The 26,341-nt window shown below is 35.5% G+C and overlaps 1 protein-coding gene across 2 annotated transcripts in view; it reads right to left on the bottom strand.

Moving 5' to 3' along the window:
- RB1CC1 (RB1 inducible coiled-coil 1) overlaps positions 1–26,341 on the bottom strand; it is a gene marked incomplete at both ends in the record, with an annotated part of 55,826 nt that overhangs the window by 18,309 nt on the left and 11,176 nt on the right. For both annotated transcript variants that reach the window (XM_079533730.1, XM_079533729.1), the window contains 10 exons: positions 724–2,639; positions 8,800–8,926; positions 11,006–11,109; positions 11,958–12,019; positions 12,707–12,788; positions 12,869–13,055; positions 15,773–15,957; positions 20,142–20,312; positions 23,570–24,005; positions 25,038–25,240. In XM_079533730.1, the coding sequence (XP_079389856.1) occupies positions 724–2,639; positions 8,800–8,926; positions 11,006–11,109; positions 11,958–12,019; positions 12,707–12,788; positions 12,869–13,055; positions 15,773–15,957; positions 20,142–20,312; positions 23,570–24,005; positions 25,038–25,240 (3,473 nt within the window). The remainder of the gene's footprint in view (positions 1–723; positions 2,640–8,799; positions 8,927–11,005; positions 11,110–11,957; positions 12,020–12,706; positions 12,789–12,868; positions 13,056–15,772; positions 15,958–20,141; positions 20,313–23,569; positions 24,006–25,037; positions 25,241–26,341) is intronic.

Below are 26,341 nucleotides of genomic sequence, written 5' to 3'. Positions count from 1 at the left end.
GTCTGCTCTGCTGACAGCATTATGAACTAGCAGACAGATTAGAAACAGGAAGTCAGGAAGCATAACTTGGCATTTATGGGAAGGAATTTTTTTCCCAAATTGGAAAAATATTGCAGAAATTAACAATGAAGAACAGTCATCCTACAATGCTCTTTAAAATGATGTTGCCCAAGTGTGTTTCATTATAAAGCTCAAACTGAAGACCTTTATATATGTAACTATAGCAGTTAAAGCCAGTTGAAGTTCAGGTGGCTGTGGGACTGCCCTCAGCTGTTCATATATTCTCATGCAGTTTTTCACGGCAACATCAGCACCTCCATAAGCATATAGTCAATCAGTATAAGAACGTTATCAACCCAAAAGTGAGGAACCACATGGTGTCACAGTACTAGAGCCAGAGCAAAGGATACAACAGGAGAAGTAGGCTAAGATCATCAAAAATTGAATTTCAGGCAATTGTAATAATAATCCTTAGCATAGCATTTCAAAACTGAAAACCTTACTTCTTGTCTGAAAATAATACGTAAAAGACATCTGGCAAACTTTGTGACTAACTGCACATAGGAATGTCACTACCTACAAAATGAAAGTAACTTGAATAAAAAAACATAAATACTATTACAAATATATAGAAGTTTTACTTAATTCGATGTATAATTACTGCATATTGCAGCATGAACTTTAGAATACAAAGATAGCACAGCAACTTAATCCTTACAGTACCTCTGATTTACTTGCATCTCAAGTTGTTGTATTTTTTCCAAAAGCCCTTTTTCAACAGCTTCCTTTTGTAATTCAAATTCTTTACAAGCAGTTTGTACGGCATCTTCTTTTTCAGAATTGAGTTTCTGAATCAGCAACTGCTTGTCTTGCTCTTGGTTAGATACTAACAGATCTTTCTCTTCCTTAAGCCTATGGATGATAGCTTCATATTTTTCCTGCTGCTCACAAAGTGCCATTTTTTCTGTTTTTTCCTTTTCTAGGGCATTCTTTTCCAACTCTAACTTACACTGCAGTTCTGTTATTTGATCTGAAAGTCTTTTTTCTGCTTCAGAAGTTTTTTGATGCAAAACTGTTACTTTGTTTAGTTCAGTTCTAAGCAAATTTGATTCTTCTTCATATCTGTCTACCAGCTCGGAAATGCATTGATCTTTCTCAATTGTCATTAAAGTTCTTAGTTCTGATAAGCCCACTTGATATTCATCACTGCTAACTTGTATCTTACTGTTTAATTTCTCTATCTCTTTTTTTAAGCTTTCAGTTTCCTTATCAATCTGAGATTTTAAGGTCTCTTGTTGCTGGTTTCTGCTTTCTTCCAAGAGAAGCTTCATTTCATCAGTTTCTGCTTCTTTCAGGGCAAGTTCAACCTCTAATTTACACCTCAAATCAGACAGATCTGAAACTTTGAGTTTTAACTCTTCTACCTGCTGTTGTTTCTCTTGCACAATTGCTGCATGAGATTCCTGCATTTGTTCAAGTCTATGCTGGTTCTCTTTTTTTAATTGATCTAAACTGTCCTTGTGCTCAGCAAGCACCTTCTCAAATTCCTGTAAATGCCTGGCCTGAAGGTTGTTTTCCAGTTCTTTTAAACGGCTTTGTTCTAAACTCTGGAGTTCTGCCCTCAGGAGTTGTAGTTTTTCATCATTTTCAATATGAAGTTTTTTCAAGTCTTCGAGTACTATCTCACGTGACTGTCTCAGTTTCTTAATTTCAGAATTCTGTGTCTCCATTTGGCATTCCAATTCATGTAGCTTCTGATCTTTTTCATTCTGAAGGGAAACTACAGCTTCCTTTTCATTTTTCACCATCGCAAATTCATTGTTCTTATTCTGAAGTACTTCTTCAAGGCCTAACAAGTCACCTTTTAACTTTACAATCTTTTTTTTGCTTTCCTCATCATCCTCCAGTAATTTATTAATTTTGGTTTCATATTCACTTTTCAGAGACTGCACTTCTTTTTGATGTTTATCTTTTAGTGTTTTTTCAAGTGAAAGTTTTACCTTTTCAATAGTATTTACTATTTCTAATGAAGTGCATTTTAAAGAATTAGAAAAGTCACACTGTTCTTTTTGTACAAGTGTTCTAAAGTGGCAAAGATCTTCTTTTATACCTCTTAGACGTACTTTTGAATCTTGAGCAATTACCTTACACTTCTCCACGCAAACACTACGAGAAGCATTTTCTACTGAAATGTCCTTTACGCCAGAACCCGTGTCTTGCATACGTCTACTATCTATTGCATTGATAACTGAAGAATAAAGAGATTCCACCATCATTTCAGGACTCTGTGGATCACTTATAGCGTTAGGAGAGACTGGATTTTCTTCTATAACAAATTCATTTACTGCTGACATAAAGTCAGATTCTGGACTTTCTGCTAATGAATCCAAGTCCAATGATCCTTGCTTGAGAGCTTGCTCCAGGTTCGGGTGGGCAATAGTTTCAAAATCAAATGTATGAGCATCAATGCTGTCTGGTGACAATTCCTCTAGTGGAGCAGGGGGACACACAGGAGGACACAGGGGACCCTGAAGACTGAGCGATGGAGGAGTTCTGGAAGAGGTAGCAATTGTGGTTCCTGCTGTACTTTCCATCCTTGGTGTAGTAGCAGATTGTGGTGATGTTTGACTATTGGAAGCCTGCAAGTTAAAAAAATGCAGAACAAATATTTAAGGTGATAGGTAAAAGTCCTGGCAAAAGTTTGAAACCGATTAAAAATTATCAGGCAAAAGTAAAATGAACAAGTCAGTCTTATCTGTAAGGATGAAAAATAAATAACTTAAAAATTCAACTAAAAATAGCAGAAATTGCAAATGGTACTTTTCTGAAAATTATTGGAAAATTGCACATATACCTTATTACCAAGAGCCCATTTATATAGAAATTCTACAATAATCCCATACAATTGTATTTGAAAGGAGTCAAATGTAAGTTTGGATGATAACAAAAAAACTGAAGTAATCATAAACAGACATTCTTTGTTTCCTGACAAACAAAATTGTTTTTTCCTAATAATTTTGTTAGTTAAATTACTTTCTTTTTGCTTGTACAGCTTTATAAACCAGGGTAATTCAGTCATTGATAACGAATATTAAATTAAGAAGATTTACCACAAATTTTAGTATAACAAAATTGTTGCCTTGTTCAGATCTAAGGATATCACACTTTGAGTAGATTTATTTTTCCATGTTGCTTCCAACACTACTAATTTCTGTCATTTTGCCTAGGGACACTGGAACAAAACCCAGACCTGATTCTGGAGCTCCAGATCATTCAGTCTTCAAATGAATGACTACGGTTTATACGGAATAACTATCTGTAATCTTACTCATGTCTCTTTTCCAAAGAACATGTGCTGACTCTCATGCTGTCTTTAGTCATCACAAATGAATACACGTCGTAAGACACAACTTAAAGAGCAACGTTCCTTTTGGTAAAGGTATTAATAGTCCATATTTCAACACCTGCCTTGGGATCAACTTGCTTTTTAACTACAGAAATTTAGAGAGGAACATGTTGAAAGATATGGTATATGGTGATAAATGGACTCAAATCATACACTTTAAGCAACAAGCATTTAACATTGATAAACCAGAGCTTCAATTGTAATAAAAGCTAGCATCAGAGATGTCATAAACAAAAAACACTTCAGGGAGTGAATATTCTAAGGTTCTACACGCAAAGCAAAGACGGTATCAATTCCAGTGTGGTCCTGCAGGAGTACCAAGAAGGTAGAGAATAACTATAATAGCACAAAGAGTAAAAAACACAGCTCTTCACTGTGTGGAGCAATAGTCTGTAGGGAGCTTGTTTAAAAATTGTGGTTGAAAAAATTCCACGCTTTGCAATGGCTGTTGTGAGCTGGGTCTGTAGTTGCATTACTAGATTACAGCCTCATGTAGAATAAAGCCTCACATTTCGAGGAATTGAACCTAGATGGAAGACAGTTGACTGTTGCCTATTCCCCTGAAAACCTAATGTCTGCCATTTACAGCCTATAGGCAGCAATCAACGTATATGTCATATGCTGTTATTCCCATGATAATGAAGGAACAGGAGTTCAGAGGAAGAAAAGAAAAATAGGAAGCATAGAGAATAGTAGAGCTAATTTAAGTTCTGCAGTGTTGCTGGGTTACATATATTGCCCTGGTTATGTTACTAGGTAAACTCATGGACAAGGAATTGGGCAATTCTTTTAAGGATTACAAACAGTGCTGAATTTTGAACTCAACTAGAACAAGCTGTAGATTCATAATCTCATTTGAAAAGCCAGCTTCTCTTACAAGAGCAATTTTTAATACTACAGGATTGAAAGTGTTAATTACCTGGTACCTATGAAGATGACAACTTAATCATCTTATCTCAGTCCTACAGGCACCTTAACTTTCTCTTAGATATCTTTAGACTAATCGCTGATCCGATTAAACTCTATCAGAAAAATGAAAGGGCACAGCAATCTCTTTGGTGTGAGGCCATTAAACAGAATAAGCAGAAAGCACTAAAAGCACATTTCAAAATTAACAAATTATTTAAAGACCAATGTTGTTCATGATGTATGGTGCGTGGAGGTATGATGTAATATTAGAAGAATCTCACCAGACAACGACACATTTCATCATTAGCATTCCATGAACTTAAAAGCTGTCATAATAAGATTTAAGGAGACACAAAACACACTAAATCTCCAAAACGGTATTGGAATCCCTCTCTGACTTGTTCTTTGTTCACCTGGCTGCACTCACAGCTTTCCTCTCCTGCCTAAAGCAAATGCATGAAGACCACCCTCCTGCATCAGCAAGAAGAGCTAAACTCCGAATCAGACAACTCAACTGCTGCATTAACAACATGCATGAGAAAAACTTTTGTAGTCCAACTTGATGAACCAAGCTTCTACTGCCACTTGTTTTTAATAGAAAGCTGAGGTTATAGAACCACAAAATGACTTAGGTTGGAAGTCACCTTAAAAATCAACTAGTTCCTATCCCCAGTGGTCTGATAGGCCCTGGGCAAATACTGTGGGCTACACAGGCAAATTTCAGTGCCCACTGAGTCATCAGCAAGCTGGGAAGATCTTACAGTTCACAAACAACTTGCAGGAGCGTGAAGATGAAGTCATTTTCAGGACTATTATTAAATATTGATTCATCTTGCTAGTTATGTAGTGCAAATTCCCAGCAACATTAAGGATAAGAAAAGGATACTTCATACTCTTTCAGTAATTCTAAGCAAAAGCACAAAGATATGCAAAAAATAGTATATATATACATACATAAAACTAAAAAAAAAAAAGACACTTCTAGACTGTTTGCAAACCAAAGCGACACAGAGAAGAGACCTAATGTCTTTCATTAGGTGATAACAACAACACAAAGAAAATCATTTCAATAGGCCTATTTGCTTCAGTACAAAAAAGTGTTCAAATGAATCATCAAAATCACAGACAGAAATAGGCGCTTTCAAGATGACATCATGAGTGTTCCAGCTCTGATTGTGCAATGTAATTTACTCTATGGATAGAGACAATTACCCAAATCTGTCTGGGCATTTGACATTTCTGAGTCAGCCAAGAATCCAAAATGGTCAAAGCACAGCAAAAGAAAATTGTGGAAAGAACAGATTCTCCTGACTTAGCAAGCATCTTTTTTGTGAAGCCATAAGCTAATAAAAATGTCTCAGATAAACAAGTCTGAATCAATTTCTAGATGGATTAAGGTGGAATAAGTAAGGCAACTTTTCTTTTTCTTGTTCCAATGTTATGTATTTTGAATTAAAGTTACTGTTTTGACTGATTTCACGTTTTCCTTACACTGTAAGCTTTTGTGGATAATAAATTCCCTAGAAAATGTGTCACTAAGAAATTTCAGGATGCTTTCAGCTGGAAGTGGACATTTACATAGCATAGTGTGATGCGCTGAATGAATATGTTCAGAAAACTCACAGCTGCCACCATTCTTAGCCATTTCATTGTCTAACATGGCGAAAAGGCCCTAAAATACTTATTCATAACAGCTGCTCATAAAGAAATCAATTTTCATTAAGAAAGAAGTGACACACTTTCTTACACTTCAGATCAAAAAGAAGCCCAGATCTCATATTCTACATAGAACTATAAGGTTGGAAAGGACCTGCAAGATCATCTAGTCCAACTGTGCTCCCATTACCATTGCTACCACAAGCACTAAACCATCTCTCGTAGCTCCTCATCCAGACGCCTCTTGAACGCTGCCAGGGATGGCGACTCCAACAGCTCCCTGGGCAGCCATTCCAGTGCCTGATCACCCTCTGAGAGAAAAAGTTCTTCCTTATGTAACCTATCTAACCTAAACCTCCTCTGGTACAACTTGCGGCCATTTCCTTGGGTCCTGTTTGTTCCATGGCAAAGAGGCCAAACCACTCTTCACCACAACCTCCCTTCAGGAAGTTGTAGAGTGCAATGAGGTCTCCCTTGAGCCTCCTCTTCTCCAGACTAAGCAATCCCAGCTCCCTCAGCTGCTCCTCATAGGACTTGTGCTCCAGGCCCCTCACCAGTTTCGTTGCCCTTCTCTGGACACGTTCCAGGGCCTCAATGTCTTTCCTGTAGCGAGGGGCACAAAACTGAACACAATACTCAAGGTGCAGCCTCACCAGCACTGAGTAAGGGGGATGATCACCTCCCTGCTCCTGATTGCCACACTAATTTCTGATTTCTAATTATTTCTAATTAGAAAAAATTTCTAATACAGGCCAGAATGCTGTTGGTCCTCTTGGCCACCTGGGCACACTGTCGGCTCATGTTCAGCCAAGCATCAACCAACACCCCCAGATCCCTTTCCTCTTCACAGTCATCCAATCACTCATCCCCAAGCCTAGAGCACTGCATGGGGTTGTTGTGGTCAAAGAGCAGGACCCAGCACTTGGCCTTGTTGAACCTCACCCCACTCATCTCAGCCCAGTGATCCAGCTTATTTAGATCCCTCAGAAGGGCCCCCTACCCTCAGGCAGATCAACACCACCTCCCAACTTGGTGTCATCTGCAAACTTACTGAGCATTACTCACTCAATCCCCTCATCTGGGTCATCAGTAAAGATACTAAACAAGATGGGCCCCAATATCAACCCCTGGGGGACACCACTTGAATAAGGTCACCAGCTGCACTTAACTCCATTAACCACTACCCATTGGGCATGGTCCTCTAGCCAGTTCCTTACCCAAAGAATGAATCAAAGACTTACAGTAAATCTCATGTTCAAGTTTCAGAAGGGTAAAAAGACAGAGGACTTCACACATCTGCTTTAAACAGGAATTATCTCATTCAAAATTTCACATGCACATGACTTTGAGTAAAAAATAAAAATAATAACAGTAACAGCCCCTTCAATGTATATACAATAAACTTAACTAGGACCATGGCGTTGTGAAGTGAGTTGCACAAGGTTAGTACTAGACAGCATCAAAATCCATCTGAACACTTATATTGTAGGTTATAACATGGAATCCTGCAAAATATTCAACTGCAGGAGAAGGCCAATCTGAAGCACTAAACTTTACATAAAATATTAAACACTGCTTAAGTCCCCAGAATAGGCTACAATCAGAAGCTAAAAGGATCCTATTTGGTGTACAATGTTAGAGGCAGAATGTGTAGAAGCAACCTAAAGTGACTGACAGGCTACTCTTTCTAGGGGAAGAATCTGCTTGATAGGTGGAGGAAGAGGAGGAAAAGGTAGGGGTTTTTTTTGTTTGTTTGTTTTGTTTTTGTTTTGTTTTTAAGCTATCTGTTCCCTGTAAACTCAAAGGACTGCATGTAACACTTCCCCAGAAAGCAGGACTGCAACCAGCAGTTTTCAGATTAATGGCTACAACCAGTTATGGGGTCCCTGAATTCTCCCTTATCTTTCTGAGGCAGAAAGATTTAAACATTGAAAACATCCAAAGAAGTAACAAGCTTATAGAATCACAGAATCACTCAGGTTGGAAAAGACCTCAAAGACCATCAAGTCCAACCACAACCTAACCATACTACCTTAACAGCCCTCCTCTGAATCATGTCCCTGAGCACCACATCCAAACCCATCCAGGGATGGTAACTCAACCACCTCCCTGGGGAGCCTATTCCAGTGCTTAACAACCCTTTCTGGAAACAAGTTTTTCCTGATATCCAACCCAAACTTACCCTGATGCAACTTAAGGCCATTTCCCCTTGTCCTGTCACCTGCCACCAGTGAGAAGCGACCAACCCCGGTCTCACTGTAGGCACTTTTCAGATATTGGAAGAGAGCCATAAGGTCTCCCCTCAGCTTCCTTCTCCCCAGACTGAACATCCCCAGTTCCTTCAGTTTCTCCTCAAAGGGCATACTCTCCAAGCCCTTCACAAGCATTGTTGCCCTTCTTTTTACCTGTCCAGCACCTCAATGTCCCTTCTGTACTGAAGTGCCCAAAACTGAATATTTTTATATTTATGTTTGAAAAATACAAACGAGACAAAATACATACATTCAAAGAGGATCATAAAAATAGCAGAAAAATATGATCAGAATAATTCCACTGGACTATAATTTATTCTATTAATTTTACAAATTCTGTGGAATACAAGCATCTGATGTGTTGAAGGCATTTCATACCTTTAGACTACTTTCTAAATAGACTTACTTTACTTATTATGAAGTAAATTACTACTGTAAAGTTGTGTGATCAACTAATCTTCACATCTGGAAAAACAAAGTACCTTCCTGAAGCAGATAAAACAACATTATGAAAATACACAGCTCTTTTTGAATAGAATATTCTGTTTTTTTGGTTAAGAAAAATAAAAAGCATACCTTTTGTTCATTCAGCAGGTCAGTAATGGTTTGTGACATTTCATCCAAACTCTGTGCTGCTTTTACCAGGTTATGTAAAGCACGTACATGCTGGTGAAGAGGTTCAAAGTCACAAAGTATTGGAACCCTTAAAAACAACACAGGATATGTTTTTGGCACATTGTTACATCTAATATTCAAATGATTGATTTTTTTTAATGTAGACATTCCAGCGAATGTCTTCCCTCTAAATGAAAGCTTCCCTCTAAATGAAAGCTTCCCTCTAAATGAAGTTTATATTTTTTTCATTTCAAGTATTTAGCATAGAAAATCCACACAAGTACCTTTTATTTGTGCTTTAAATTAAGAACTTCAGAGCTCTTAAGGACCACATAATGATAAAAATAATGGGGAAGTACTGCATCAAGGTCTTTCCTTTCAAGACATACCAGAAGAGAACTGATGGTGATCAAATCTGTAACTGAAGCACCTATAATTGCAAATGGCTCAATTATTCTCTTCAGTTGGATCCTCTCCAATCCAGCTCCTACTTTGAAGCAGCAATTAATTCTATATTATTCTATTTAATTTAGGTTACCTATCACTGAAAAGACTGAACAACGCGTTGTGATCACATTGCAAGTGTTGAAAAGTTACAGGTTTCCTAAACCTTTGAAAAAGTAACATTTCATTTTTCTTGAGAGCCTGTACTTCTAGAATATTTAGTTTGTATGAAATTGCTCCACTGAATTAATGAAACAGGAGTTCATTTAGACTAACAAAACGACAAAAGCAGGTAATGTTTCAGTGTATTTTGCATTCTTTAGTCAAAATATATGGCATGTGGTAGGTAGTATTATTTTTATGGAATTAATATTTCAGCAACTAGTTAAACTTAGAACCTCAGAAACTTTTCACTGAAGCACTGTATGAAAATGGAGGCATAATTTTAATCCTGAAGCTCCGGGGATCAGCAGTGATAGAGAAGAATCCCACTGCTCATCCTCAGCTTGCTTGCTTGCCAATTGTTTTCTTTGGGATGTTCAATTAAAGCACTGAAGAGACCACTGCTATAAAGTTTGTTCTGAAGCTCAATGTGTATAAAGATGTGCGAAAGCTAGGCCTGTTGAAGTTATAAGTCCTCCACCTTCATCAACATTACCACCAAATGCAAGTCTGAACCCAGAAGCCAAGGTGAACACAACATAGTCCCACCTCTATTGCCATCAAGTGGAAAGCTGTGTCACTACATCAGTCACGAACAGCTTTGTTACTGAATATTCTCTAACAGCACAACAAAATTCTTACTGGACTCAGAGAGCTTCCTAGGACAGTCATAAAATTCTCACAAATCCCAAAATCATTATGTCAATATCGGCAATATATAAAACTATAGTTTACATTTTATCTTTAGAATCCCTGAGAAGCAAGTCTAACACTGTAACAAGAGAAATTAAAAGGGTTTATCAGCAAAATCATGATTGATAGCAAATTCACTGTCAAGTAGGCTAAGCTCACTACATTTGTTGTTAATACCAGTAGACATAGCACCAGGAGGATAAGCAGGACTCCAGAATCAAAAATAATACCAATACAACATAAAGATGAAAAATGCAGAATTTCAACGCTGCACGCCAGTAACAGGTTTCAGGCTGATACTGTTGGCAAACCTAACAAAAGACAACAGAGCACCTCCACGGGAACTTATCTTATTATTTTCTGTGGGATTTTGGCCTTAAAGCTGGAAAATGGAACTACAGCTCTGTTCTAACAGAACAATAGTCCACACATATAGCATCTCATTGTGGTGATACAGAGAAAGATCTCTTCTGACATAGGATCTTACACACCATACTTGTTCTTGCCTGTTTCTTGCTTGCTAACTTGCTTAACATTACTCTATCTTATTTCTACAGGTTTAAAATACATGAATTTGAAAGCTTATTATCCATCATAGCAATGCCCAACATTCATTACACCTTAGTAGAGAACACATAGGACATAGGTGCTCAGGTCATTTTAACTTGAGTACATGAAGCATACAAAGAACATACCTGCCGTATGTCAGCTAAAAGCATCACTTAAGAACGACACCAGTTTACAAAATATCACTGTCTGTTCCTTACATAAAAGATATCAGAGAGGGAGAGGGGGCCTGAATGAGGAGTGAGCAGGACAGAAAGGGAAGCTACTTCCATATCACAGAGAGGTGAAAAAGGTGATTTACCTGAGTAACGGCTGAACTTCTGAAGGACAAAAAGACTGCAAAAATTGCAAGTCACTTAATGAGATATCTGGAAGCTCACTGTCAAATCTGCGAGGTTTTCTTGTCTGTATCAAGAAGAAATTAATTCATACATTGCTGATGATGATAACAAGATAACTAAAGGATTCAAAAGGAGTCTAATTCATAACAGATAAGTTAAACTATGATTTCTCTCATCAAAGACTTAATTCTCCTTTTAAATAAGCACATCTGGCCATACCCTCACAACCCTAAAGAATAAATATATAAACTCAAATTTATTTATTGTTATCCACAGCGCCTCTGGCAGCAGCACTTTCTCCCTATTATTAAGCTTACTAAAGTTATTAAACAGACCACTAATGTTAAGGGATAAGAGATGACTCTGAAACTTAAGACTAACTTAATACATAAATACAGTCCAGTAATTAAAATACTAAAAAAAAAAAAAGTCAGCAATATTAGAATCAAAATATTTTACTTTAATTAACTAATCTGTGAGAAATTAAATAGGCAATGCTCAATTACAAACAAAAATTCTGTTCCACTCCTCCAGTAATCACAGGAAAAAAGGAAAACACTTGTTTTTACCAAATGATTAATTTTAGGTCTATATTATTCAGAATAATGGATTAAATAAACAATTACTCCTCCTGGCCTTTGTTTTCCGAGCATCAATAAAAAACAATTTTTTAAATCAGTTCTATAGATGACTCCTTAAAAAGAAAGAACAAACTGATACATACTTTCCCACCACAATACAAGTTGGTAAACAGTTAATATAGGTCCCTTTTAATAGCAAAAAGTACACTGTCTAGCTATCTCATCTGTCAGGGCAATGTGACAGGTATACAACATGAATTACGCCTCATTTAAATTTCTAAGTGCTGTTCACAAAAATGAAAGAAACAACAAAAAGATACTAAGTACATACACAAAAGGATGGAGGCCAGGAATCAAGTCCTCTGAACAAGCGATTCCTTAGAAAAGACTTCCCTGGGCAAAGAAAAAATGGTTATTTAAAAGGAATAAATGCAACATACAAACAATGCCTCAACAAAAAACAATTGAGCTATTGTAGTTCAACAATTGAACTAAATTTGAAGTTATTCCCAACATACTTTTTCTCAACAAAAAGTGGTGACAGAACCTCATGTAAAATCCACCATAAAAGCAGAGGCTTGAATGGTGTGATGAATTCTATTTGCTTACTGTTCACCTTTTCAAAAGCCTCAGTTAATTCTTCAAAGTTGCTTCTTTGAAATCTTGCTAACTTCCTTTCCAAACATTTGATAACCTTTTACTCAATTCTCCTATTTAAAGAAAAAAACCTCTGGTCAAGTGTTCCAGACGTGCAACTTCAGCTTTTTATTCATTTTTTAAATGAATTACAGAGGATGCTGCACCAATGCTCAAATACTCAGTAATGATTTCAAAAGGATTCCTTTAAAGGAATCGTAAAGCTTGCAGAACATGTTCAAGCAGAAACTGCATTCAAGTGTAATAACATTTTTTCTTTCAGGAGCATTAAACTAATGAGAACATTCACAGTATTTTTGATAAAACTATATGGAAAAACATAATCATACGCATATTTAAACTAAAACATAATGGAATTATTTTATCTACTTCTGAAGAGAAATGTCATACTAAGCTACGGACCACAGAACAGGAAGTACTTACTGAACAGTTTACCAAAAGATTCTCTTTTTGCCCTTTCAGCTTCATATAGGTGTTTCCCATCATTTATTAAAGCACCTGCCCACTGTGAAATGGGAAATACATAGTTAGTTGTTAATTCATGCAGTGACACAAAGGTTTGAACCTGACATCTTGTTTACTTACCTCCCTGTAGTGTTTTATGAACATTTTTCTCCTCACAACCTCAACGACAGCTAAACAGTACATCTGAGGAACAGTACTGAGAGCCTCTACAACCTTGACCCTCTCTAAGAGTTCTGTCACAAGACGAAGCAATGCTTGCAGTTTCTCTCCATCTTGGTCAGCGTGAAGCATTACAAAACAACACCACCTACAAAAGTAGGTTATACATTAGAAGATAACAACTTAGTCATCTCTTATGCATTTTAATTTCACTGAAATTAGCACCATCTTTGGATCAAGTGAACAATTACATCATTTTATGTGGGACAACAGCATTCTATCTGGAAGTACCAAATAATTTAGAATTCACTAATTGTCTTCTCCATTAATTTCTCCAATAAGGAAGTCTCGAAAGTGCTCCATAATTAACACTTAGTAGCATTTGAGTTAAGGTACTGTTTTTAATAAGTAAGTCTGAGCATACGTAACTTCATAATAAATGATAATGAAGTTTTATCCAGAAGAACTTAAAAAGAAGCTGCTATGCCTAGAAGAGACTAGTCTGTTTATAAGTCTTAAAAATATTTACAGAAAAGCATTAGTAAGAAATATTGAATGTGTGGATACTGTCTAACAGATAAGATAGACTGCCATCTACTCATTCATTACAAATAACTCTAACATCTAAAGCCACTCTTAACATACAAATTCCTATATTGAAAATCTGAATATTTATTCCTTGGCCAACACAATTTTCAATCAGTCAGCAAAATAATTAAATCATAGTTTAACAACTGAAACAGTGCTAAAATTGAGAAGATTGAAAATTGAAGAGAAACATTACAGTGATTTTTTTTACACCAAAGAAGTCGCTTTTAACTGTTAACTTTCTCACAGCAATGAGTAGCAAGAAAGGAGAAGGCATTGCACGAATCCAACAAGCATACAGTTGAAGCACAAAAACGAAGTATTTTCTCTATACCACTGTTATAATGCTCCTTGAAAAAGCCAGGAGCTTGTGAATTCAAAAAAGAATTAATGGAAGAAATCTCCACCAGCAATTAAATACAAATGAACTATTTCTGTAAGTAAATACTCTTAGACAAAAGGATTCCTTCTCACTAGATTCCCATTATGGTCATCTGCTACATACTGCTACTGAAGACAGACAAGCTAGAAAAACATTTGGTTTGACCCAGAATACAATACCTTGCTTTTCTTTTTGAAAATCTTAGCATTCTATGAAATCTATTTTTCTTGCATTCAATCTCCTTGCCATATTAGCTTTTTCCTCCCAAAAGGATGCCAGCCTTTTCCTCTAATAAGTCACTAGTTTGGTGCATAGCTACATAAATACTTTAACATACAGGAAATTAAAATGACATTTACAGCAAGCTAGCTTCTAGGTACTAACTCTCATTAGATGTGAAAAACAGTGCCAAAAGAAAAAAGCCATCTTTTCAGTAAGTTAAAGGCTGCTGTATAGACAAACTTCTATTCTGATCCACCAATAAGTAATTCTTAGTAATAAAGACATAATAGGATCACAGAATGGCCAGGGTTGGAAGGGACCTCAAGAATCACAAATCTCCAACCCCCCTGCCACATGCAGGGCCACCAATCTCCCATTTAATACTAGACCAGGCTGCCCAGGGCCCCATCCAATCTGGCCTTAAACACATCTAGGGATGGGGCATCCACAACCTCTCTGGGCAGCCTGTTCCAGCACCTCACCACTCTCATAGTAAAGATCTTTGTCACTAGTGCACTGCTAATTTATTTTTTCCTGTATCTTGAAACTACCTCTTCTATACAAACTGTAATCTTGCCATGAAGAAAAAATTTTCCTTGATAGATATCTAATCCAGTGTGCAAGTCTATGGTTCTGTGAATACTGCTATAGAGTCCAAATCCTGTCTCTCCATGCAGGAACACCCAAACCATACATGTGACAACACTGTCCAAACTCTCCTTGAATTCTGGCAGCCTAGGGCTGTGATCGACATCCCCAGGGAACCTGTTCTGTGTCCACAGCCCTCCATAGGAAACCCTGTTCCTAACCCCCTGCTGCCCCTCCCCTGACACAGCTCCATGCCATTCCGTCGGGCCCTGTCGCTGTCACAGAAAGCAGAGCTCAGGGCTGCCCTCCGCTCCCTGTGAGGAGCTACAGCAGCCATGAGGGCTCCCCTTATCTCTCCTGCTCTGAACAAGGCATCTCACCCTCTTCTCATGTGCTTCGCCCTCCAGACCTTCCATTAATATTGCTTAATTATTAATTGCTGACACAAATAGAACTATTTAAACAAAATTATTATACTGTGTATGTTCCCTACACATCTGACATAACATTAAAATTTGAGTTGTTTAGTAGCTTGAAATAGTTCAGTAGTGTGAAAAACTTTATCACTGAGCAATACATAATACTTACTGGCTGTGTCACACAGCAACGATGCTCACATGAAAAATACTACTTTTTTTATTAAAGTTAATATAATTATTTTTCATTAACTGCTAGTAAATCACAAACTAACAGCATGCCTTTCTTGCTTTGATATGATCATAAGCTACTGACAAGTATTTTTCATATGCTTGCTACTGCCTTATGAAAACATTCATATAATTATCAGTTAAATTTTAAATAAGACATTGATGGCTTCTGAGGTTGATGGAGGAGGCAGGTTTGAGGATACTGTTTTACTGATATGAAGGTCATACAAACGGCTAAGAAATTTTTCTCTTAATATTTTATCTCACACTTAGAAATGATTTGATAAGCAAATGCAAGTTACAAAGTTTATCCAACTTCTATTTTCTCTTTCATTTAGAAAAAGCTCTATGCATTAATGAAAGTCTCCTTATAAAATACTTTTAAAATCCTCAATACAAATGGAATTCACAATATCAAGTTGAACAGTTGTAACTTACTTTAGTCTGACTTGTAGATTATTTGCAAGCTCCTGCTTGGCAGTGGTACATTTCTGTTTAATATCTAACAGCTTTCTGTGATTAGTTAACATAATCATCAACTGATTTGCATGACTCAAACACAAATCAGGTAGCACAGAAGGATCTTTCAAGTTCTCAGCTCTCTTCTGATTAGCCAAAAATCCCTGGAAAAGAAAAGACAGATGTTAAAAAAAGCTTTATGACAACAAAAAGGCACTGAAGAGATCATCTTCTCTGTACGAATGAGTTTATTAAAACTTCCTGTAAATATTTGGGAGCTAACAGAATCATACATTGTGAAGTCACTGTCCAACATGCATTCTTTTCATTCTATAATGCAATTCAAATACATCTGATCTTACATTTTCTTCTCCAAATATTACTATCACAACCTTATGAGACCTTAACACAACAAACTGAATTCAGTGAAAGATTATAAATTTAATGCAGCAGAAAGAAATAGATACCAATACTGAGGCAATGAACCATCAGTCTGACTTCAACAGCCAGCTTGGTAAATTCAAGCATACTGAAGACTTAGCATTGTAACATGTTCAGTATTACTGCGGGCTAAATTATCTACCTTCTGAATATCAAAATTCTTCTACAAAATCTGGTTTCCTCTCTTCCCTATGAAAACACGTACAAACTCAAACATTATCTTCAGTTATTATCTCCTGGATTGATTAGCAGTACATCATAATTGTTACTACATTTTCAGCCACATAAATCCCACTTAAGACAAATTACTGAATTTCTTTATGCATCATTGAATGTATAACCATAAGAACAGCAAAACAAATACACGCAATGACAATTAAGGATGCCCAGTATTGAAACATTAGAATAACCGACTTAAACTTGCCCTTAATCTTTTCAAAAAGTAAATATCTGGCATTAGCTCTCCTGTATTCTACAGAATATATGTTTCAGAGAAAGTTTGAGTGTAATAATTACTGAAACTTTTTTTTAACTCAGAAGTATTCATTATGTGAATGAGAAATTCACCTTGGGTACCCATGATGCAAGCAAAGACAAAAGACCATTATAACCGTCATTTTCTTTGGAACCTAGACAGCAACACAGATTCTCTGAAACAGTCATCCAGTTCCAGTTGTTCAGCTGACTACAAAAGAATTATGATGTTGCAAACTGTATTGGTAATATGAGGACTACTCCGAAAGTAATGCCTCCTATTTTATTATGTTGGCCTACAATATCAGAGGCCAATGTTGCTAGTATAGCAGCAGGGGTTGAACCATGCAATTAATATCTGATTACACTTTGATGCTGTGCAACAGATGGCAGCAGGGGGGCAGTCTGACAGAATGACATCTGACACAGAAGTGCATATGAAGCAAAGGTGTGGAATTCAATTTCTTTATGCAGAAAAAAAAATGGTACCCATTTACACTCACTGACACTTGCTGAACATTTATGGAGACCAAGCAGAGGATGTGAGCTAAAAAGCTGAAGGAGAAAGATCAGACAGCCAAGGCTGGGAAAAACCTATAATAAGGCAAAACGGTCTTCTAGGAAGTCCTATTCGCAGTGAGAAGGGCTAATAAGACTCAAATTTTCAACATTTGCTCTGAACTTTCCTTGTTTCATGATCCAGCGGAAAACATGAAAACATAGGAGGGTGAGGAATAAACTTTACAGTAGACAGTAAGTACAGCCAGATGTTTATTTGTAACTAGGTGCTGAGCAGGGTAAGGAATTATCTGTTGTTCGTTGTACATATATGTTGTACAGGCAATCCATAAAAGGGGAAGGGGGGCAGAATAGGGAAGATGGACCACCTACATATCTAAATATGTTTTAGAATGCTGATTACAGAACATAACATATATAGACACACACAGAAGAGGCAGTAAAGTCAGGTACAACTTTACTCTTAGTGCCAAAAGACTATTTGTAAATTTGAAACTGCAGAAGATATTCTGTCCCGATGCAGTATATTTTAAAGTACATTTTAAATTCAAATTCCTATTACATGCTAGTAGTCAAAAACATAAAATGACAAAAAAAAAAAAAAAAAAAAAAAAAAAAGGAAAACAAATGTGGGAGAAAACTAAGATGCAAGTAATCAGTTGTTCTCGCAAGTTCTTGCTTTTCTAGCCCTGAGAAGATGAAAGGGTTCATGATGTGACCGTCACAGGTAAACTAAGAAAGGTGCTGAGAAACAGGTATGATAATGCTTTTATTTTGTTTACTCAGTTACTACTTCAAAATTTAGACTTACTTGAAGACTTACTACTACAACATTTTAGACTTACTTGAAGTGAAATAGAACTACCCCAGAATCAAGAAAGTGATATGAAAAAATCGTGTTGACTATGATTAACAGTTCTCATGGGATAACACTTCTATGAACCTAGTTCATGAAGTGAATTTTGATGTAATCATGTTTTTAAAAGCTGCACTACCAATAGCGAAAATTCGGAAAAAATACAACACAAAAATACATGCAAGAAAATGTAAAGGACAAGCTACTGAGTAGAATTAGATTGAAAGACTGAAGGAATTCCAAATTTTCTAGAAAAGTACTTTTGTAAGTAATGCCACCTACTGATCATAATTAAATATGTTTATGATACAAATTCCAGATTTCGTAGAAAATAAGTTTTGAATTGAACAAAGTAGATTTCTCCAGTAAATGTTAGTGGTTCCTAACACTTAATCACCAAGTCATTTTTCATATGAAAGGTTACTTAATGGTCAGTTCATTGAAAATCATATAAAAAAAAAAGAAAAAAGAAAAAAAAAAAAAGAAAAAACAACCCTTAAGGCACGTCCATGGATGAGCAAGTTATCTAAGCAGTGAAGCCTTCTAGCAGCACATGGACTGTTCTGTGAGCTAAGTTTGTTCTGAATTTCAGTAATAAAATTGAATTTGGAGTAGAAAGTCAACTCAAATGAAACACCAGCTTCTTCCAGCCTGGAAAAACAAGCCTGCAGCTTCCAATACACATACTGCCACTAGGATTACCATTTAGATGTTTCTAATCCATGTTCCATAAAGTATATCAACTTGCTGTTCTCTTTATGAACAGAAATAGTTCACTGTTTAGAGGTATAACATAGTAATTTTTTTTTCCAGCACCACTAATATTAACAGCTTTAAAGAACACTCACGTCTTCATCTATATTTTTTGAATTAAACCCTTGCACTTAGCCCTTCTTTCTAGATTTCTATGCTGACCATCACTAGAATGAGTAACATGATACTAGCTCTGGTATCTTAAATGTGCTTGTTTTTTTTCAAACAGTATCTAAACAACTGCATTAAATATTGTAGACCAAATAATAAGACCTTAAGAAATTAAAATCAATGACCTGTTAGAACTGGTCTGAAAATGCTTCCTTTTCCAACATACATGAACAGCATATATGAAAATACTACCATGTAGCATACTTCATCAGTGGTTTAATCACAAGTATTCAACTCATTGAAGCTTCAGAAAAACAAATGACCTCCCATTCTATCTCACCATTCTGAGAAAAAAAAAAACACCACCATACGTCATTTATAAAAATGAATACACAGTTTAGAAAAGATAAGGCAAATATGAGATTTGAAAGTCACAACTCTGGCAAAATTTCAAAAGTTACAAAATCAAAATACACAGAAGTATTTATAAATCTTTTCAAGGGACTCTTAGGCATCTCACTCAAGACAAATTGGTAAGCTTGAGACAAGACTTCTCATTCAAGTGAAAACTGAAATCCAGCTAAGACCACAATCAATAACACTGGACAACCATGTAGAGAGATAGAATACTATCTTTTCCATTATGTGAAATGTCCATTGTATTTAGAAGCTGGCTACAACATAAGCATTTACACAAGACTGAGATTTAAGACAAACTTACTCCTAGACTCAGTCACTGAAATTACTAGAACACAGGCTCCACTGTTAAACAGTGCAGTGTTTCATTCAAAAGGGAAAGGGAGACTGTTCATCTCTCAAGTTCTGATTTTCTAATCGTTTCTCTATTTCTAAGCCACAAGGATAACAATAAATCCCTCCACAAATGAAAACTGAAGGTCACAACTCCTTCTCTAACTACTGGCGTATGATAGTAGTGTCTCAACTTTTCAGTCAAAAAAAAAAAAAAAAAAAAAAAAAAAAAAAAAAACCAGAAAAATAAAGTATTTTAAAAAAATACAAAAATCATACAGAAAATATCAGATTAAAAATTACCAATATCTAAATCTCTAATTATTATGAATAATGAAAATAATGCACAACAATCTGTAATTGTTTCATTATAATTTTTATCACCATGCATATATCAAAAGTTAACATCTTCCAGTGTCTCACACACACATATGTATACATTACCTGAGCAAGTTCTTTTTGTTCATTTACCAGTCTGCTGCAACTTGCTATCATTTGATCCAATGCATAGAGCCTATCCTCAAGGCCTTTAATAGCCTTCATGTTCTGATTATCTAGTTTGGCAATAGTTTGTCGACATTCTGCCAAAAAGGGCTGGATGATCCTTGGATCAAGCTGGAAAAACAAATAAATAAGTGCACTTGTTGTTCTAAAAGATAATGCTAAATAACTACATGAATTTTTATAACTTTATTATTTTTACCTTCATTATTATCTAGTTACCAATACTATTTTCACCAGGATTTTTGTTTGAATCAGACACCCTATGCCTACATCTTTCATTTGTTTCAGAAGCAGTAAGACTGGGTGGTATAGAATATCCCAAGTCACCACATCGATTTATTTGAAGTATTCCAACTAGACTTAGCGTACAAATAGCATACAAACACAGACTAGCATACAAATCCAGTTCTGGCAAGGAGAAGGGATGAGGAGTGGACAGGGGCAATTAAAACCATAGAACAGTTTACAGTGGAAAAGAATCCATACAGCCACAGTTAGAAAGAAAGATAAACATGACTCAGTGGGAAGTCTAATAGGAAGGGCAGAACAAAGAGTTGCAAGACCCACTGTTATTTCCCTACTGAGCAAATATTTTTGATAGCTTCATAGATAAGCAGACCAGTACTAGTAGCTGGAACACAAACCACAGAAAAAGCAAACTACAAGAAAAATTACAAAATTACATTTGTAATATTTTTACTGATATTTTTGTTAATAAAAACACATTTTAGAAAATTATTTCAGCATATTCCTTTGTGATCCATTATTCATGGAAAAAAAACTGGCATGAGAAGCTACACAGAAGCTATAGTAGGGGTAATTCTTCAAGTTTCACTACAGAAGTAGCGAAATAAAGACCTTATTACATGAGAATCTAATGGAAAGGATACAGTCTTCTGAGGTCATCCACACAGTCTTAATACTGGCTTCTTGCATCAGCATGAAATTTTTACATCAACCCACACCACAAGAGCCCAGTAACTCTCAGAAAAGAGGTCACTTACATGGTATCAATATTAACATGACTACACTAAAATACTACCAGAGAAAATACAAAAGCCTGGTAATTCCAGAATTTTTCATAAGAAACAAATTTAATTTACAAAATCCCCAAAGTTTTCTCAAAACTTCTGAAGTTTCTTTTCATCATATTATGAATTTTGTTCTCTTCCAAGTATGAACTGCAGCTACCTGAACAGTTTCTTACTAGAGAAAAAAAAATATTGAAGACCAGGTTTTCTTTTTTCCTTCCCTTTAAATCACCACAAAAAGCATGATTTATCCCATTTATTTCCTTTATAAAGAAAACCTGTTCCTTTTATTTCACCCTGTAATTTATTTCTCCCATCCATTCTTTTTTTTTTTTCTTTCCACCTTTTACCTAATTGCATATGTAGCATTCTGCTCTACTTTCACTACTAAATATATATTGTTCTCCTCATCTTTAAGTCTTCTCTCTTTCTACTTAAATTGTTTCTGTTAAGTGCTGTCATAACATCTGGTTAGCTCCTACTTACCCTCTGCTTTTAATGCAGCCTCTGTTTCTGCAATCAGAAGCATCACTGTTCAAATGCCTAGAGGCTAGAAGAATCACATACCGAACAGTGCTCTGCAACACACCAATTCTATCAAGACTGCTACTGTCAAAGATATAAGCTTCACACTCTGATGCCTTACATTTTAATAAAAATATTACTTGAAACTGAATTCAGGTCATCAATTGTAATCACATGCCACTAGTACAGTTCATTTTTCAAAGAAGGGCAGGTAGAGAACAAGAAAAAGAACAGAATTACTGGTTTTATAGTCTTATTTCCTACTTCAAAGAGTCATTTCAAGTAGATGCTAAGAGAACAATTGTATTTCAGATATTTTGTAATTTTTTCTTTTCCTTTTCATCTAAATAGGCCAATTCTGTTTTTTAACCAATTCTAAATCAATGGCAGATAAAGACTAAATCCTTTGTGCTACCATCAAAAAACCATATTAATGCTTTCCTAAGGAAAACTAGGAACTGTCACATGACTTGGAAGCTTTCGGGTTCTTGTGAACCAAAACAGTTCAAGACCGAATCACCATTACTTGTTTCACGCATAGTCTGAATATCCTGAACATCATTTCTTCCAATTCTAATTATACAAGAAAACAAAGGAGCAAGAGCAATCCCCTTCCCATCCCCTTCCCCCCAAAAATAGCAACTTATATTATAGAACAATTGTAATAATTGAAACAAAGGGTTTCTAACTAGTCTTGGATAAGAAAAGCAAGGACAGAAAAGCACACAGTTGCAAGATAATCTCTTCTTTATATCTGGCACGTGACAGATAAAACTAGAAGCTGATCCAAATAACGTACAATAATGATTTTTTTTTGTTGTTCATTTTTGTTACTTTAGTATCACTAATATAATTTATTTGAAGGACTGTTTAATGCCTCTCTCAAGACACTGATTTTTAAGATAGACCATTACTTTCAAAGTAGAACTCATCAAAATCAATGTGCAAAATCAATTACATAATAATGTTCCTTATAACAGGGGCTTAGACATAACTGAGAGTCTTCCAGACTTACCTTAAAAAGCAAATAAAGTGTCCAAGACAATAAAATTTATTTTCTTTTTTATAGCTATACTGAGTTGCAATAATATTATACATATGCAAACAAAGTTAAACTATTTAAGACATATAAGCCATAGTGAAAGGAACGAGCACGGAAAGATAGGAGGGAATTTCAAAGTAAAAGGTTACAATGATTAGAAGACATCTGGAAAGAATATGAGTAATTTTTTCTTCTTTTCCCCACAGAAATGCAACATAATATACTATGCTCTTGTAAGCACATCTCTATCGACTGATGAATAATACATATGCATATATATATATACACACACACATATATATGGTATTCAAACAAAATCACAATTAAGCACATGAATTTGACCTATATTTTAATAAATACTTAAGTATTTATTAGAATAATATTGAGTTTGGTCCATGAATATTTCACTGTAAGCATAAGAACACAATCAACTAAGATCTGAAGTTGCTTTTTTTAAAAGAAGCCACTGGCTTACCATAAAGAATGGCTACTTTTGGCCAAAAGCAAACAGAAAACATACTAAGATAATGAGCATTTGTTGCAAAATGACAAATTTTCTTAAAGATCAAATTCCTAAAATTTAAGAACCCATTCAAAGTACTTCCCCCACCCTCGCTCTTTTTTCGGTCTCCATCAGAAAATTATTTGAGAAACAACAAACTACAGACAGCTGAATCACTTCAAAAGAACTGGCATTTGGAAAATAAACAAAAAAAATTCCACAGCAAATTCCCAATATAATTTGAGTGTAAACAAAATTATTAACTTACCCTGCTCATAGAATCAAAACATTTTCTGACCAGTGATTCAACATCATTAGGTCTGTCTTGAACATTTATCCAGTCCAATAAAGACACATTGAAGGAAGGCTGATCATCATCTTTCAGTTCAACTGATGTTTCATTGTCCTGGACAGCAGTATTTTGACCAGACTCCTTATCGTCTTTTACATTTTCAGGATTTGTGCCTTCTAAAGCTGAATGTTCAACTGACTTGCAAAATGATGCTAACATTGATTTACTGTTCACTTTAGATACATCAGAATAAAGCACCAGTTCAGAAGATTTCCCATGCTCAGTTTCTTCACTTTCCGCCACTCCATGCTCTGCTGATGAATCCAATCTTCCTAAACACTCCCTGTAACTATGTCTTGTTAGGCACTCCAGCAGTGGTATCTTGGCCATGACAGAGACAGCAGAACCCAAGCTTTTTTAAAAAGGGTGAAAACAAAAAGCCGTCAGTATCCAATTACAAAAACTGACACAAACCACTCATAATTAACGTGTTATTTATATTCAAAATGAATTTGCTGACTATCCTTTCAAAGTACCACGTTTAATATCAACTTCATAAGAAGTTGCAATTTCTGCTCTCTTCCACTGCAGAATATAATCTTCAGAGTGCAATGCAACGACAAAAACAAAAAAAAACAAAAGCCCACAACATTTGACAAACAGACGCGTGCTCACATTTTAAACATGCACTTGGGACTCATGTTTGCATTCTGCATGGGTACACACCAATGCTTACCAGCAAAGACGAGTGCCCTCTGGCTGAATACATCTGCAGAGTTTGAATAGTTTCTATATATTTGTTAAAAGCTATGGAGTTCATCTTTTTTTTTTTTTTTTTCCCCCACTTAAAAAAGTAAACTGGATTTATATTTTATTTCTTTAAGTACCTGACATTCTATTAGGTACATAACACAGAGAAATATCATAATACTATAATGTGAAGAAAGATGTCAAATATTTTCCTTCAAGTAACATATAGAATTTGCAGAATTTAAGTATACATATATACACACACATTCAAAGTGCATATAACAAAATTTTGCATTAAAAATAGCTGCAAATTCGCAACATAAATCATCATTCTTAATGTATGTTTAAGTCCATTCAGAATTAATTCAGAAGTACAACTATGTAGTCAAAATATTGTTTAATGTCTAAATTATGTGTTAAATTATCTAGACGTTTCTAGTGCACATTTGGAAGGACTCCAGCTCTTAAACAGCTCTTCATTAATGAACATCATTTTCCCAATAACTCAGTAGTGATTCTAAGTACTGATGAAAGCAATGAAAAATGTCCATTAAAAATGACTAGTATACAACAGAAAAAATATTTTCAGAAACATAATCAACTATGTGCCTGATTAATTAGAACCAGCAAAAGATATACAACACACACAAAAAAGTAGCTTTGGAGACAGACTGAAGTTTAACAGCAAACCTACTGTGTAAGTTTCAACTTAATATCTTCTATGGACTGCAAATAGCTTGAATATACATTTTCAAACTTGAAAAGCAGCTTTTGATAAGAGTATGTACAGTCTTCCAAGTTGGCCATTATGGCAGCCCAGCCTTGATGTTGAAGATGTTCATCGTGTACCAGACCTTCACAAAACGAGCAAAGCTTCTTGGCAACTTCGTACATTTCCTGCCAAAAAAAAAATTCCAAGAAAAAAAAAAATGCAAGTCACTCTAGATAGATTTGTGATGTTTTATATTGCTATCATTGAAAAGTAAGAGGCCAAGAAAATATTAAGATAAAAAGTGATAAAATGTGACATGTAAGTTTCAACCAAGAACAACAAAACTTTCCTTACTCTTTAAGAAAAAAAGATTAAAAAATCGGAAGATAGAGTAATTAATAATCATTTACTGAGAATTATTTTTCTTATGAAGAAGCAGATTAAAGTTGCAGTTGCAAAAAGAAAAAAAAACACCATAACATCAAACCTCATGAAATTAAATGCTGCCAATATATGTTACTCAGTGCACGCATAATTCATAATTACATCGGTAGTAATCCAGAGTCAGTAAACAAGGTCGATTAAGGAGAAATCTACTAATGTGCCAAACAGAAACTCAGAGCAGGACAAAGAATTGCAGCATCAGCCAGCAGAAGCACAGTGCATCAGATGCAGAGAGAGATGCTGATAAGTTAGGTAGTAATTCAACACAGTCCTTGATACAGCATATATTATTACATCCTCTTAAAATTGCACTAATAGCAATGCTTCATTGTGTTCAACTCTAGATTTCTAACTATTAGTAGAAAATCTATATAAAGTTTACTAAGAAAACAGATTGCCACCCTCATCCGCTAGCGCTACTTCCCAACCACCAAATGAGAAAACAAAACAGATATCACAATAAATCCTTCAGCTCAACACTTTATCAACAACATATATTGGAAATATTCTTCTCATCCTACCTTCCAAGAAATGAAATCCTACAACTTTATGCAGCTTGTTCATGTTGCTGAACTAAACTGAATGCACATTTTTCTTTTGCTTTAGTACATGTGAGAAACTATGCATGGAGAAACAAGTTATTTAAGTTCAGTGAAAAAGCAGTACTAAAACCCAAACCTATGACTCTATTACACAATATTTGCTTATGAACACATAGTTAGCAGCACATATGCTTAACATACAGTATTTTCAAATACAACAATAACACTTGTCTTCCCCAAACAAATAACAAAACAGCAGAGTTATTTATCTGAATATTTCAGAATATGAACAATACCTAA

The sequence above is a fragment of the Tetrao urogallus genome, assembly GCF_951394365.1.
Source record: "Tetrao urogallus genome assembly, chromosome: 3".
Lineage (NCBI taxonomy): Eukaryota > Metazoa > Chordata > Aves > Galliformes > Phasianidae > Tetrao > Tetrao urogallus.
This window is presented reverse-complemented; position numbering and strand designations above follow the sequence as displayed.